Source organism: Bos taurus, chromosome 12, assembly GCF_002263795.3.
Source record: "Bos taurus isolate L1 Dominette 01449 registration number 42190680 breed Hereford chromosome 12, ARS-UCD2.0, whole genome shotgun sequence".
NCBI lineage: Eukaryota > Metazoa > Chordata > Mammalia > Artiodactyla > Bovidae > Bos > Bos taurus.
This window is the reverse complement of record NC_037339.1, coordinates 34453421-34468465: the sequence shown is the minus strand read 5'-3', so window position 1 is coordinate 34468465 and position 15045 is coordinate 34453421. Positions and strand designations below refer to the sequence as shown.

Genomic DNA, 15045 nt, shown 5'->3' with positions numbered 1-15045 from the left:
CCAGCAATAATTCAGCAGCGGGAGGCAGAGAGCCTTTCGTATTCAAATGCTCATGCTGCTGGAATAAAGTGGATGACAAAGTATACTTCTGGCCGTAAGAGAGATTATTAGCAGGGAGACACATGGGAACCGCTGAAAGAGGGGCTTTTGTGTGCAGGGAGGCGGGCGCTGGGTAATTACCAGCCCGGTTCCTCGTCGTCGTATCTCGTCGTCCTCCTTTTTCACGCTCTCGAGGTCTGAATAGCCGTCTCTTGTCTCTTCATCCCCACAGGAATGTGGCTTTGGCTACGGGGAGGACGCCCAGTGTGTGAAGTGCCGGCCGCACAGGTTCAAGGAGGACTGGGGCTCTCAGAAGTGCAAGCCGTGCCTGGACTGCGCCCTGCTGAGCCGCTTCCAGAAGGCCAACTGCTCGGCCACTGGCGACGCCGTCTGCGGGGACTGCCTGCCTGGGTACGTGGCCAGTCCTCCCCGGGAGATCAGGTCTTTATTCTGAGCAGGATTTTCTCTCTGGTTCCCCTCCAGACACGGATGCCTGCTGACACCCACCCCAACAAGGTTGCCGAGGTTCACGGCTTTTCTGTTTCCCGGGCCTCCCGCACACCCTGCACGGTGACAGGCGGGGGGTTAGGATCAAACAGATAAGCCAGTGACCAAGGCTCGGTGTCACAAAAGTCTGCAGAGTCCCCACCAGTCAATAAGAAAGAAAAGATGGACAAAGGGATGAAAGAATAAGGCAGCTCACAAAAGAAGAAGTGCATGTGGCCTGTGATGCTAGGAAGATGGCCATCCTCCATATGATCAGAGAAATGCAAACACCACCGTCCAGCCGGTCACTTCTGCGGTGTTTGTGGGGCAGCTGCCAGGTGTTGCTTTCGGGCGGGAGACAAAGACTGCTGCCCATGGGTAGCTTACATCCTAATACGGTTTGAAAAATACCTGCATAGTAAATACTAAGAAGTTGTGCAGAAAGGTAGAAGGTGGTGGTTCCTGGGGAAAACAGAAAGTCTTCAGCGTCTCAGGGGGCTGGGTGTGCCCGCTGGGGACAGAGAAGAGAGGCAGGTGGCAGGATCAGAGTAGGTCATCAGGCTGGGTGATGCTGAAAAGCTGAGGTCTCTGTGGACGCAGGCCCTAGGGGTGGACATGTGTGCGTTTCAGAAACGGCCAAGAGGACAAGCGGGTGTAGGAGGCAACAGAGCGGGCTGGAGGGAGAGGCAGAAGGGGTGCTAGGGGTGGACTCGTGTGATGCTGGAGACCTTAAGTGTACACATCGGAAAGGAACCCAGGCCGTGGACAGAAAGCGGACCACACCTGGGCCAAGTGGAGAGACAAAGCCCAGGAGGAGGGATTTTTAATAAGTGCTTATAGGTAATGGTTGGCTGGACCTGCCAGATAAAACAGGCAGCTGGAAGCCAGAGTGGTGATGAAAACTGGGACCCACTGGGGCCGAGTGGTGGTCTGTTAGAGAGTGAAGAGGCCTTGCTGCAGGAGGTAAGGCAGGGAAGAGACCAGGTGACTGCCAGGAGGACGTCTTTAATACAGAGCAGAGCCAAAGGAGAGACCAGGAATCCTGGAGCTTGCCTGGAACCCAGGTTTTATGGCAGAAGTGAATCGACCAAGGCTGGCAGCATTACGGGAGCAGCAGACACGTATTACTTAGTGGCTAAGCACTCTGTATCCTCTGGAGGAGGAAATGACAACCCACTCCAATAACCTCGCCTGGAGAATCCCATGGACAGAGGAGCCTGGCGGGCTGCAGTCCATAGAGTTGCAAATAAGTCAGAAGGACTGAAACAATTTAACACAGAGAAGCACTTTACATGAATTATTTTCTGTAATGTTCACAGTGTTTTAAAAATGAAGAAACTGAGCCTTATCATTAAGGTTATTCAGGCAAGATTGCACAGAGAGTACGAGGCGCAACTTGGAGCCGTGTCCAGGACTCTGCTGCCAGAATCCACGCTCCAAGTCATGACAGATGCAGGGCCCTCACTGTACTTGACCAGCATGTGCCCACAAGACCAGGCGTTTGACAGATGCCAGGTGCTTGTCTTGGGGCTTCTACTGAAGCCAGAGGACAGCTAAAACTCTGGGACCAAAGAAAGAGCAGAAAATAGCCTTATGAATCATGTCCTCGTGCAAAAACTTACCACCCAAACAGATGCAAAAAGTAGTGGTCTTACACCAACAGCACAACAATCAAAGGGAAAATAGCTGTATTGGACTTCATCAAAATTAAAGTCTTTTGTGCTTCAAAGGATACTGTCAAGAAAGTGAAAGACAACCCCCCGGAATTAGAACTATTCATAAATCATAAACCATATATGTGATAAGGAACTATCTTATCTAGAATATATAAAGAGCTGTTACAACTCAATAACAAAAAGACAAGTAACCCAATTAAATTATGGGCAAAAGATATTAATAGACATTTCTGCAAATAAGATACACAGATGATACTCATGAATGAGCTTGTGAAAAGATACTCAACATCAGTCATCAGGGAAATGCAGAAAAATACCCCCGCATATACTTCACGTCCATGAGGATCAGTTCATTTCAATTGCTCAGTCGTGTCCAACTCTTTGCCAGCCCATGAACTGCAGCACGCCAGGCATCCCTGTCCATCACCAACTCCCAGAGTTTACCCAAACTCATGTCCCTTGAGTTGGTGATGCCATCTAACCATTTCATCCTCTGTCGTCCCCTTCTCCTCCTGCCCTCAATCTTTCCCAGCATCAGGGTGTTTTCCAATGAGTCAACTCTTCGCATCAGGTGGCCACAAATATTGGAGTTTCAGCTTTAACATCAATCCTTCCAATGAACACCCAAGACTAATCTCCTTTAGGATGGACTGGTTGGATCTCCTTGCAGTCCAAGGGACTCTCAAGAGTCTTCTCCAACACCACAGTTCAAAAGCATCAGTTCTTCGGCACTCAACTTTCTTCACAGTCCAACTCTCACATCCATACATGACCACAGGAAAAACCATAGCCTTGACTAGATAGACCTTTGTTGGCAAAGTAATGTCTCTGCTTTTTAATATGCTGTCTAGGTTGGTCATAGCTTTCCTTCCAAGGAGCAAGCATCTTTTAATTTCATGGCTGCAATCACCATCTGCAGTGATTTTGGAGCCCCAAAAAATAAAGTCAGCCACTGTTTCCCCATCTATTTCCCATGAAGTGATGGGACCGGATGCCATGATCTTAGTTTTCTGAATGTTGAGCTTGAAGCCAACTTTTTCATGCTCCTCTTTCACTTTCATCAAGAGGCTCTTTAGTTCTTCTTCACTTTCTGCCATAAGGGTGGTGTCATCTGCATATCTGAGGTTATTGATATTTCTCCCGGCAATCTTGATTCCAGCTTGTGATTCCTCCAGCCCAGCGTTTCTCATGATGTACTCTGCATATAAGTTAAATAAGCAGGGTGACAATATACAGCCTTGATGTATTCCTTTTCCTATTTGGAACCAGTCTGTTGTTCCATGTCCAGTTCTAACTGTTGCTTCCTGACCAACATACAGGTTTCTCAAGGGGCAGGTCAGGTAGTCTGGTATTCCCATCTCGTTCAGAATTTTCCACAGTTTATTGTGATCCACACAGTCAAAGGCTTTGGCATAGCCAATAAAGCAGAAATAGATGGTTTTTTAGAACTCTTGCTTTTTTGATGATCCAGCAGATGTTGGCAATTTGATCTCTGGTTCCTCTGCCTTTTCTAAAACCAGCTTGAACATCTGGAAGTTCATGGTTCACGTATTGCTGAAGCCTGGCTTGGAGAATTTTGAACATTACTAGTATGTGAGATGAGTGCAATTGTGCAGTAGTTTGAGCATTTGTTGGCATTGCCTTTCTTTGGGATTGGAATGAAAACTGACCTTTGCCAGTCCTGTGGCCACTGCTGAGCTTTCCAAATTTGCTGGCATATTGAGTGCAGCACTTTCACAGCATCATCTTTCAGGATTTGAAATAGCTCAACTGGAATTCCATCACCTCCACTAGCTTTGTTCGTAGTGATGCTTCCTAAGGCCCACTTGACTTCACACTTCAGGATGTCTGGCTCTAGGTGAGTGAGCACACCATCATGATTATCTGGGTCGTGAAGATCTTTTTTGTACAGTTCTTCTGTGTATTCTTGCTTCTGTGTCCACAAGGATGGCTATAGCCAAAAGACAGACAATAGCAGGTATTGGTGAGGACTGGAGAAATTGGGAATGTAAAATGGTGCAGCTGCTTTGGAAAACCGTGTGGAAGATCCTCAATGAGTTACACATTGAGTTTCCTTGCAACCTAGCCGTTCTGCCCTTGGGTATATAACCAGGGGAATTGAGAACATGCCACACAAACACCTGAACACAGCTGTTCACAGCACTATACGTAATAGTAAAAAGTAGAAATGACCCAAATGTCCTTCACCTGATCCATGGATCAACTAAATGGAGTGTAATTAACGAATTAATGACAGAATGCTGTTCGGCAGTAAAAGGAATGAATTACTGATACAGGTGACAACGTGGGTGAACCCAGAAAACAGGATGCGAAGTGAAAGAAACCAATCACAGAAGACCCCGTTCTGTGTGATTGCATGTGTGTGAAATGTCCAGATGTGGCAGATCTAAAGAACAGAAAGTAAATTAGTGGCCATCGAGGGCTAGTGGCTGGGGAAGATTGAGAAGAATGGGGTGTGGTTGCCAAGGAAGCAGAGTTTCTTTTCTAGAGTGGTGAAGATGTTCTAAAATAGTCCACAGAATGTGTCCATGAATGCTCCGTGAATGTGTCGATACTAAAGATTGTTTACTTTAAAGGGATGGAATACATGGTATGTGAATTATATCTCAATAATCTACTCTGTTTTTTAATGAATTTTTATTTCTTGACTGTGCTGCACAGCATGTGAGAGCTGTTCCTGACCAGGGATCGAACCCATGCCCCTGCATTGGAGGTGCAGAGTCTTAACCACTGGATCACCAGGGATGTCCCTAGTCTGTTATTAAAAAAAAAGTAGTGTAATCTCAGAAGGCACTGATACCTGTTGAGTATCATTATGCCGAGTTTTGACCTTGTGCAAATCTAATGCAGGGATAGAAACTGAACACCTGTCTTATCTCTGTTGCTGTCCTGACAAAACCGAGTCTGTGCGCTTCTGCCCTCTTTACTGGGGTCGGGCGTCAGGGCAGGGGGAAGAGGAGTCCCCGGGGGCTGCTGCCCAAGGTGGGCAGTGCCTGGAGACCCAGGACTCGCTGTTTGTGGGACTGGGGGGACCCCAGGTGTGAGCTGCTGGACCGTGAGAGGATCCAGCCTCCCCCGAGCCTCCTCCCAGACGTGCTTCTTCATCTTCCACCAAATTTGCTGCCACCTGAAACCACAGCTTTAGTTTCCGCAATGTTTGCTCATCCTGTAAATAAATGCTTCCGTGTGGGAAGGTTAGAAATGAGTAGATATTTGAATAGTGTTTCATCGTTTATTTATATGATTAGTTTAAAATTACATCCTTTCTAAGCCAGCATGAAGGTATGGGGCAGGCAACAATTACAGAGTGACTTGTACACAGGTCTTCCTGGGTGTGTTCAAAGTGCTCACCCAGCTTGACTGTGTTTGTGTGAAAGAGGCAAATAGTTCACACGTGCTTTACAGACACGAAAATTAAGGTGCAAAGGAAATAAACAGGGATGTCCCTGGTGGTCCAGCGGTGAAGACTCTGTGCTTCCAATGCAGGAGGCCTGGGTTTGATCCATAGTCAGGGAACTAGATCCCACATGCTACAACTAAGATACGGTGTACTCAAATAAGTAAATATTTTTTAAAAAGAAAGAAAATAAATGAATTGCATATTACCTCCAGAAAAATGCCAAGATCAGGCATAAGGTGGGCATTTTTATTCCTGCTGCCATGCCCAGCTTCTGCAGCCATGGTCTTACTGGGATAAGGACCTGACTGTGGGCTTGGCCCCTCTAAACCCTGGCATGGAGAGTCTGTCCTCCGGGTACAATTTGACCAACCAGGGAAAGTCAGTGCCCTTGTTCACAAGTATGGTCGTGGCTTCCAGCCAGTTACTTAATTTCTCTGACATCAATTCTTCTCACCTATAAAAATGTCATCCATCTAATAGAGACTTCCCTGGTGGTTCAGTGGTTAAGGCTTAGCCTTCTAGCGCAGGGGTCAATCCCTGGTCAGGGAACTAAAATCCCACAGGCCTTGTGGCCAAAAAACCAAAACATGAAACAGAAGCAATATTGAAATGAATTTGACAAAGACTAAAAATGGTCCACATCAAAAACAAAAACAAACCTCTTTAAGATAAATAAGTCAATTATGTAAAAATCAAGTCTATGGTTTTTCCAATGGTCATGTATGGATGTGAGAGTTGGACTGTGAAGAAAGCTGAGCACAGAAGAATTGATGCTTTTGAACTGTGGTGTTGGAGAAGACTCTTGAGAGTCCCTTGTACTGCAAGGAGATCCCCATCCTAAAGGAGACCAGTCCTGGGTGTTCATGGGAAGGACTGGTGCTGAGGCTGAAACTCCAATGCTTTCGCCACCTCATGCGAAGAGTTGACTCATTGGAAAAGACCCTGATACTGGGAGGGACTGGGGGCAGGAGGAGAAGGATGAGAGGATGAGATGGCTGGATGGCATCACCGACTCAATGCACATGAGTTTGGGTGAACTCCGGGAGTTGGTGATGGACAGGGAGGCCTGGCATGCTGCAATTAATGGGGTTGCAAAGAGTTGGACGCGACTGAGCAACTGAACTGAACTGACGTATATATCATGTAGTAATGCTACCAACCTGTAGCATTGTCGGAAGGGTTAAGAATAGAGCTAATGTCCAGAGCCTGGCAGAGTGCGTAGGGCACAGTAAGCACTAAACACATCACAGACATTACTGTCAGTTAATGCTGTGCAGGGCCTGTGAAAGCTTTGCAAAAGGGGCCACATGGCCTCCAGCCCCGGCCCCACCCACCTTTCTCTGCTGAGGGGGCCTGGGGCCCTGCCCTGGAAGAGGAACCCACGTGGCCAGTTCTTTGCTGCTTTTAGTAACCGGGATGGCTGACATTTTCCAAGCACTCTGTACCGATTCGATGATTAATCACCAGACCACTCTGTGAAGAAGGGATTAGCATCACCCCTTCCTCGCAAAGGACGTTTTTGTTGTTCTCGTCAGTCTCAGTCGTGTCTGCCTCTTTGTGGCCCCATGGACTGCAGCACTCCTGGCTCCCCTGTCCTTCTCAAACTCATGTCCTTTGTGTTGGTGATGCCATCCAACCATCTCATCCTCTGTCATCCCCCTCTCCTCCTGCCCTCAATCTTTCCCAGCATCAGAGTCTTTTCTAGTGAGTCAGCTGTTTGTATCAGGTGGCCAACTTGTTGGAGCTTCAGCATCAGTCCTTCCAATGAATATTCAGGGTTGATTTCCTTTAGGATTGACTGGTTTGATCTCCTTGCAGTCCAAGGGACTCTTGAGAGTCTTCTCCAACCCCATTATACAAAAGCATCAATTCTACAGTGCTCAGCCTTCTTTATGTTCCAACTCTCTCATCTGTAGATGACTAATGGAAAAACAGTAGGTTGCTGCTAAGCTAAGTCACTTCAGTCATGTCCGACTCTGTGTGACCCCATAGACGGCAGCCCATGAGGCTCTTCCGTCCCTGGGATTCTCCAGGCAAGAACGCTGGAGTGGGTTGCCATTTCCTTCTCCAATGCATGAAAGTGAAAAGTGAAAGTGAAGTCGCTCAGTCGTGCCGGACTCTTAGAGACCCCATGGACTGCAGCGCACCAGGCTCCTCCGTCCATGGGATTTTACAGGCAAGAGTACTGGAGTGGGGTGCCATCGCCTTCTCTGAAACCATAGCTTAGGAATTATTTAACTCTGGATATCAACCCCTTATCAGATATATGGTTTGCAAATAAATTTTCCCATAGTATAGGTTGCCTTTTCATTCTTTTCGTTGTCTCAATTTTTTTTTAACTTCCGAAGAAACTGTTACTAAAATTCAAAAGTCTTTTTTTCTTTTTTTGGTTGTGACATTTTTAACCACTTGGTTGAGGTACGATTGACTGAAGCTGTACATATCTATTATATACCGCTCCATGAGTGTGGTAATAAGTACATATCACATCAATAGTATCCTTTGATATACAAAAGTCCCAGATTTAATATACTCCCTGTCTAATTTTGCTTTTGTTGCCCATTTATTATATGCCTTTTGATGTCGTATCCAAGAAATTATTACCAGATGTTGTCATGAAACTTCTCCTGTATTTTCTTTTAGGAATTTACAATCTGGGGTCTTATGTTTAGGTCTTTAATTCATTTTGAATTAATTTTTTATTTGGTGTATAATCAGGATAAAACTTCAGTTTTTTGAATGTGGCAATGTAGTTTCCCAGCACCTTTTGTTGAAGAGACTGTCCCAGATCCATTCATTAGACCAAATGTTCAGACTCATCCAGTACTTGCTTAACCTTCCGTTTTCATTTGACTGTGAAGATCTGCGTCACTGATTGTAGTATGGTGACTTTCCACCACAATTTAATAAAAAAAATTTTCTTTTGGAATTTATAAAGTACAAATCAAAGAACAAAGTTGGAGGAGTCACACTTCCTGATATTAGAACACATTACAAACTCCAGTTTTCAGTACAGTGTGATGCTGGCATAAATGCAGACACGCAGAACAGAACAGAGAGCCCAGAAGGGAACACGCACGTGCATGGTCAGACGATTTTCTGCAAGCTTCTACAAGGAAGTGTGACTCCTCCAACTTTGTTCTTTGACTTTTACCTTATAAATTCCAAAAGAAATATTTTTTTATCAAATTGTGGTGGCAAGTCACCATATTATGATCAGATCTTCACAATCAATTGAAAATGGAAGGTTGAGCAGGTACTGGATGAGTCTGAACATTTGGTCTAATTATCTAGTTTTAATGCAGATTTTGCTTCAACCACAAATCATGCAGATTTGCTAAATAATCCAGTTCCACAAAATAATTGCATCTACCTGTCTCTATAAACTTGATCTGTAGTTTATTCTCCATATCACTATTTTTGTCATGGAAAGGTCGGAAAATGCATGTGTATATACATACATCTATCATGAATACGTATGTATGTATATAAAACTCACTGGAATCCCCACCATTTAGAAATAATCCCTATTAATATTTGGTGTATAATATACCAAGCTATTTACAATGCACCTTTACACACATAAATGTCTTTAGCTGCATTGATAAATAAATAATCTGAAAGAATCTATACCAAAGTGTATGTTTGTGCAAATTAGAATTATATTATTCACAATTCATTTTCAGTTAATGGTATTTCATGAACTGAAAAAAAAAAATAGGTACGTAGACCTGCATTGTGGTTTCTAAAGGCCCCCTTGTATTCCACAGTCTTGGGTCCACCACGGCTGAGGTCACATCTGCTGTTGGGTATGGGCCAGGCCTCTTGGGTTTTTTTCTTTTATAAGCAATGCTGTGGTTTCTCTATTTACATCCAATTTCCCCCAATTGATTATTTTTTGAGTATAAATTTCAAAACATGAAATTACTGGATAGGATGTAAACTGTTCTATTGAGTTCTGAAGGCCTGTTGCTAAATTGCCCTGTAAAGCAGCGGTTTGTATTCCCACTGCACACGTGTGCCCGTTTGCCTAGGTGAGTGCCAACAGGTGCCCAGTTTTCTAATTCAAAACAGTATATTTTCATTGCAGTTTGCACTTGCTTGTTAGTAATGAGGTTAAACATTTTAATGTGAAAATTATTTAAAGTGCTTAATTTCATCATCTTTTCCCTCTTAGCTCAGTTGGTAAAGAATCCCCTGCAATGCAGGAAACCCTGGTTCGATTCCTGGGTCAGGAAGATCCGCTGGAGAAGGGATAGGCTACCCACACCAATATTCTTGGGCTTCCCTTGTGGCTCAGCTGGTCAAGAATCTGCCTGCAATGCGGGAGACCTGGGTTCAATCCCTGGGTTGGGAAGACCCCCTGGAGAGGGGAAAGGCTCCCCACTCCAGTATTCTGGCCTGGAAAATTCCATGGACTGTATAGTCCTTGGGTTCGCAAAGAGTCGGACACAACTGAGCAACTTTTTAAATTATGAAATTTTAAAATTATGGTATGTTCTTTGGAACATTAATGTTCTTTGCATGTTTTTCAGTTGCCAGATTTACTTTTATAGAAATGTATTTATTTACTTATTTTAATTTATGTTTGGCTGCACTGGTCGTTGTTGCTGTGTGCGGGCTGTCTCTAATTTCGACAAGTGTTAATAGTTGTAGCCCCGGGGCTTTGTTGCTCCGAAGCACGTGGGATCTTGCCAGAGTAGGGATCAAACCCGTGTCTCCTGCATTGGCAGGCATATTCTTAACCACTGGACCATCAGAGATGTCCCATGTTTACTATCATCATAATGATTTTTAAGTTATAGACAATACTGTGAACTATTTTCCAGTTTTCTTCTGCCCACGAATTATGTTGACGATTTGTTTTTGCTCTTCAGATGTCTCTAGTATTTGTGCATGCATGTGTGTGTGAGTGTGTTTATGTGTGTGTGTGTTCAAAACTGTTAATCTCTTCTATTCCGGTTCCTGGATTTCTTCTCATTTCTGGAAAGGTGTCCCCGTATCAAGACTGTACAAGTATCTGCCTACATTTTCCTGGTGTTCCTATGGTTTGAATGGCATTTTGGTTTCTGAATTTCAAAGGTTAAAAACTAGCCCTGCATAAGGTATTTTGTCATTTAAACAACAATAGAAACATCCAGATTTCATATTCCCTCTTGGCGCCCCCCCACCTCGATGTACAAAAGTGGGGCTGAGTAGAATCTACAAAGTCACATTGAGTGAATTGTCATTTCTTAAGTGTCCACAGCATGCTCAGAGTGCTTTCTAAAGTTGTGCCGGTCTAAAATATACTGTAACGTTTAAGCCTTTGAGAACCTTTTTTGAACATAGAACTGGTAATGGAGACTGGCAGTAATTTATGACAGAAATCTGTTTGCTGCATCTGTGAGCTGAGATGAAAAAAGCAACACAAAGATTATTCTCCTTTCTCTTCTAGGTTTTACAGAAAGACAAAACTTGTTGGTTTTCAAGACATGGAGTGTGTGCCTTGTGGAGACCCTCCACCCCCCTACGAGCCGCACTGTGAGTCATGCCCTGCACACAGAGAGGGGCTCTGGGCCTTTGTAAAAGCTTTCTCCAGTTGGCAGATGGAACACAGTCTCTCTCTACTGCTGGCTTAGAGGGTACAGTCTTTTGTCAGGTGTCCAGCAGGACAGAAAGCCCTTTTGTGTGTGTCTCAGTCAGCAAACTGCATCCACTGATTGGAACCTCGAAGGGAAACACAGACATGTTGCTACTCCCGTTCCCTCCAGACTCTGATCTTTCAGTCCAGATGATGACTCGGGCAACTCCAGTTAACTAGGGGTCCAGATTCTGCCTGATGTGTCCTGTCTTTGTGCTGTGGCCCCCTGAGTCTGTGCATTTCCCTTCCTGGTCTCTAGACCATGGACAGAGGAGCCTGGTGGCTACAGTCCATGGGGTTGCAAAACAAGAGAAAACTCATTTGCATGTTGGTAGAGAGAATATTAACGAGTTAAACTTTCTGGCCATGTTGTTTCTTAGATATAAAGGTATTTGTTACAGGTTATCCACCTGCATTGATTTTGATTAGGAAAGAGAGGCTGCTGACTTGTCTTAATCCTAAATATAAATCTGGCCGGTGAAAACCCCTCCGGGAGATGGTGAAGGACAGGGAGGCCTGGCGTGCTGCAGGCCATGGGGTTGCAAAGAGTCAGACACGACTGAGTGACTGAATGACAATAGCAATGAAAACCCACTATCAAGGGGACAGGAGAGAAGTCAGGATGGGCGCCCCACCACCCCCCAGGTGTGCTCGGGGTGGGCTTGTCTGTGCTGAGGAGGGCTTTCCTGAGCTGGGGGGCAGCAAGGTCCAGGAAGGGGGTCGGAGGAAGAGACTGTGCTCAAATGGGTGTTGCTCTTTCCTTTCGGGGAGCATAATACAGACATTTATTTATTTAGGGATTACTTTGATGTAATTCTCCATGCCCAGGATCTGACCTCTTACTTCTTTTCATGGCAGAAGCCCCCTTAAATTAATTGAAATTTACTGCATTATTTGATAAAGTCGCATGGTATTTTTGTTTCCGGGAATACTATGGAATTTTGAAGTCCCTATTATTATGTCCTTTACCAAAGTGCATTCCTTTCTACGTTTGAAGTGACAGGAAGGCCAAGGGCTTGACTCTTTTATAGAAATGTCGCTGACCCCTCTCTTTGTAATAGGTAAATGTTCACCAAATAATTCATTGCATTTAACAGATGCAGTATTGAATGTCTGTTCTGTGTGAGTCACAGTTGGTTTTACTTAATTTTCTCAGGGTCTCATCATCAGCTCACAGTCATCAGTGTGAACACTGGTCCAGAGAGGTTAATGACTCTCCGCTGTTGGCTGATAATTGGCAACCTCGGGTCTAACTCCAGACACTATGTTCTCCCCCGCACGCCCTGCTGTCTCTGTGCAGTCCCCAGGCATCCAGTCTATCCCCTGTTGGCTAATGTCATCCATTCCATGTTGACTTTTTCTTGTATTATTTGCTTTACTGTTTGTCGTCTAAGGAAAACTCTAAAAGTCCAGCTTAGGAGAGGTGCTCCATAGCTCAGAAAAGGACATGTCCTCTTGCCAGTTAGAATGGCACAGCTACCAAGTAAAGTGGGTCAGACAGAGAAGGAGAAATACCATATGACGTCCCTTATATGCAAAATCTAAAGAGAAATGATACAAATGAACATATTACAAAATAGAAACAGACTCACAGACTTAGAGAATGAGTTTACAGTTGCCGGGCATGAACGAGAGTATGGGAAGAAGGGATCATTAGGGAGTTAGGGATGGACATATACACACACGGGCCTTGGTGGCCCTACTGTGTAGCACGCGGAACTCTGCCCGATGTTAATATGGCAGCCTGGATGGGAGTGGAGTTTGGGGGAGGATGGATACATGTGTATATGTGGCTGAGTCCCTTTGCTGTCCACACCTGAAATTATCACAACACTGTTAATTGGCTATACCCCAATATAAAGTTAAAAGTTAAAATGAGGCAGCAGCCTGGTCTTGCCTATGGCTCAGCTCAGCCATCATTCTGTCCAGGAGGCAAAGATTATCCCCTTCATCCAAAACTATCAGAAAAAGATTTAGTGAAGAAATTGATATTGCCCATAGAGTTAGAAAGGCCTAGGTTTTTTTTTTTTTCCTTTAATTTATTGGTCTTAGATTTAATGTGATCTAGTCATGTTTGAGGCACTGGAGTTGTTTGCCTTTGGGGAATCTGGCTAAGCTTGGACATCATAAATTAGCCTTTAAGCATAGATTTCACATTTAACTTTTAATGTTTTGTAAAGCCCTAAGTAAGTGATCATTTGAAAAGAAAATTGGTTACATATATATATATATATATATATATAAAATATTTCTCTAGTATGAGACTTTTTAGAAAGCAAAGAAAAAAATAAAATTTTTTTCCAAGCCAGAAATGCAGCGCACACAGCTAATAGCTTTTCAAATTGTGAAACAGCTGTCTGGTGGTCTTTAGTGAGCCTTAATCCTTATCTCTTTAAAGGAATGTTTGCTGCATTTGGCACAGTTCTTGGGAATAATTCCAGAACGCGGCTAATCTCTTCAGAAGAGTTCTCGAGGTCTTTGGGGAAAATTATGTAAGGCGCCTCATGTTTTCATTTCTCCTGCTTCAGGCTTTTGCACTCATCCACGAACAATTGCTTCTTTAGTGACTTTCCCAGAGGCGTTCCTGTGTTATAGACTCAAAGCGTGAAGTTGGTGGCCTCTGGGAAGCTCCCTGCAGAGACAGGCTCCATTTCAGGGGTGCATGTGGTGCTGGGGGACTGGACTCCCCAGACCAGGAGCAGCCCCTGCTCGAGACCCCAGGTAGCCCTGGGGTCTGGGGACCGCAGCCCCCGCAGCAGGAGGTTCCCTGTGGCTACTCTTTCAGCCTGCAGGCTCTGCTTAGGCCTCCTGGCCTCCCCACGCTCTCAGCGGGCTCCTGGGATGTGTGCTTGCCCCTTCAGGCTCCTGAAGGAGCAAATCCGGCAGGTGCAGGTGAACACCATCGTCCTGGGAGCTCCGCCTTTCCTGCCTGCCTGCTGAACAAATACTTGGGTGTCTACGAGGTGCGAACCCACCATGGGGCAGACATGGGCGCAGCCCTTCCTGGAGCTCACAGTGCAGGGGGCGAGCTGTCAGGCCACTCAGACGCCACACACCTGGATGCACCTGGTGACAGTCAGTCCCACCTGGGAGGACCCTCGGCTCTAAGGTGATGGTGCAGGAGCCGCAGGGAGGGCGGCCCCAGCTGTGACCCGGGAGTCAACCAGGGGAGGGCAAGCCCGAAGAGGGGGACGCCAGGAAGGAGAGTGTTCCGTGGCGTGGGGTGCTGACTGTGGTCCAGCCAGCCAACACTGGCAGTGCCTGTGGACTCGGTCCCTGAGAAGCCTTCGATGGCTGTTTCAATGAGTGACGGAAATGGGGCCCAGGCTACGGGGACATAGGAGGCTGTACAAGGGAAGGAGGGAGCTGACGGTAGGTCACTCGGTCCAGAGCCTGCCTCGACAGTGACTGTGGGGAGCGTAGTCAGGGGAGGGGTCTCCTCCTCACGGGAGAGGAACGCCTGTTTGCAGGTTAAAGGGAACGATCTAGTTGAGACAGGCTGACTGTTTTATCTGAGAGGACAAGAGAATGGTGTCACGTAAGGTCTGTTGAAGGATCCAGAGAAGGGTTGCCCTCTGGTGGAGGCGGTGCCTGCTCCATGCCCCTCCAGGGCAGGGGCAGGCGAAAACCCAGGCATGTGCATCCAGTGGCCGGCAAGGGGCTCTCCTGTGAGGCTCTGTGTGTGTGTGGAGCACAAAGCACCACTCTCCCGGGTGAGACTGGACCCAGGGCCTCAGAGACTGGGCCAGCACGGACGTCTGAGGTTCTGTCATCGAGAGTGGAGGGGATAGGGGAGAAAA

The 15045-nt window shown here is 45.7% G+C and overlaps 1 protein-coding gene across 11 annotated transcripts in view; it reads left to right on the top strand.

Moving 5' to 3' along the window:
- TNFRSF19 (TNF receptor superfamily member 19) overlaps positions 1-15045 on the top strand; it is a 95901-nt gene that overhangs the window by 41110 nt on the left and 39746 nt on the right. For all 11 annotated transcript variants that reach the window (XR_009496614.1, XR_001501507.3, XR_009496613.1 and 8 more), the window contains 2 exon segments: positions 272-450; positions 11060-11145. Coding sequence is in view for 4 of the 11 variants with exons in the window: in XM_005213808.5 (XP_005213865.1) it covers positions 272-450; positions 11060-11145 (265 nt within the window). In the remaining 7 variants the exon portion in view is untranslated.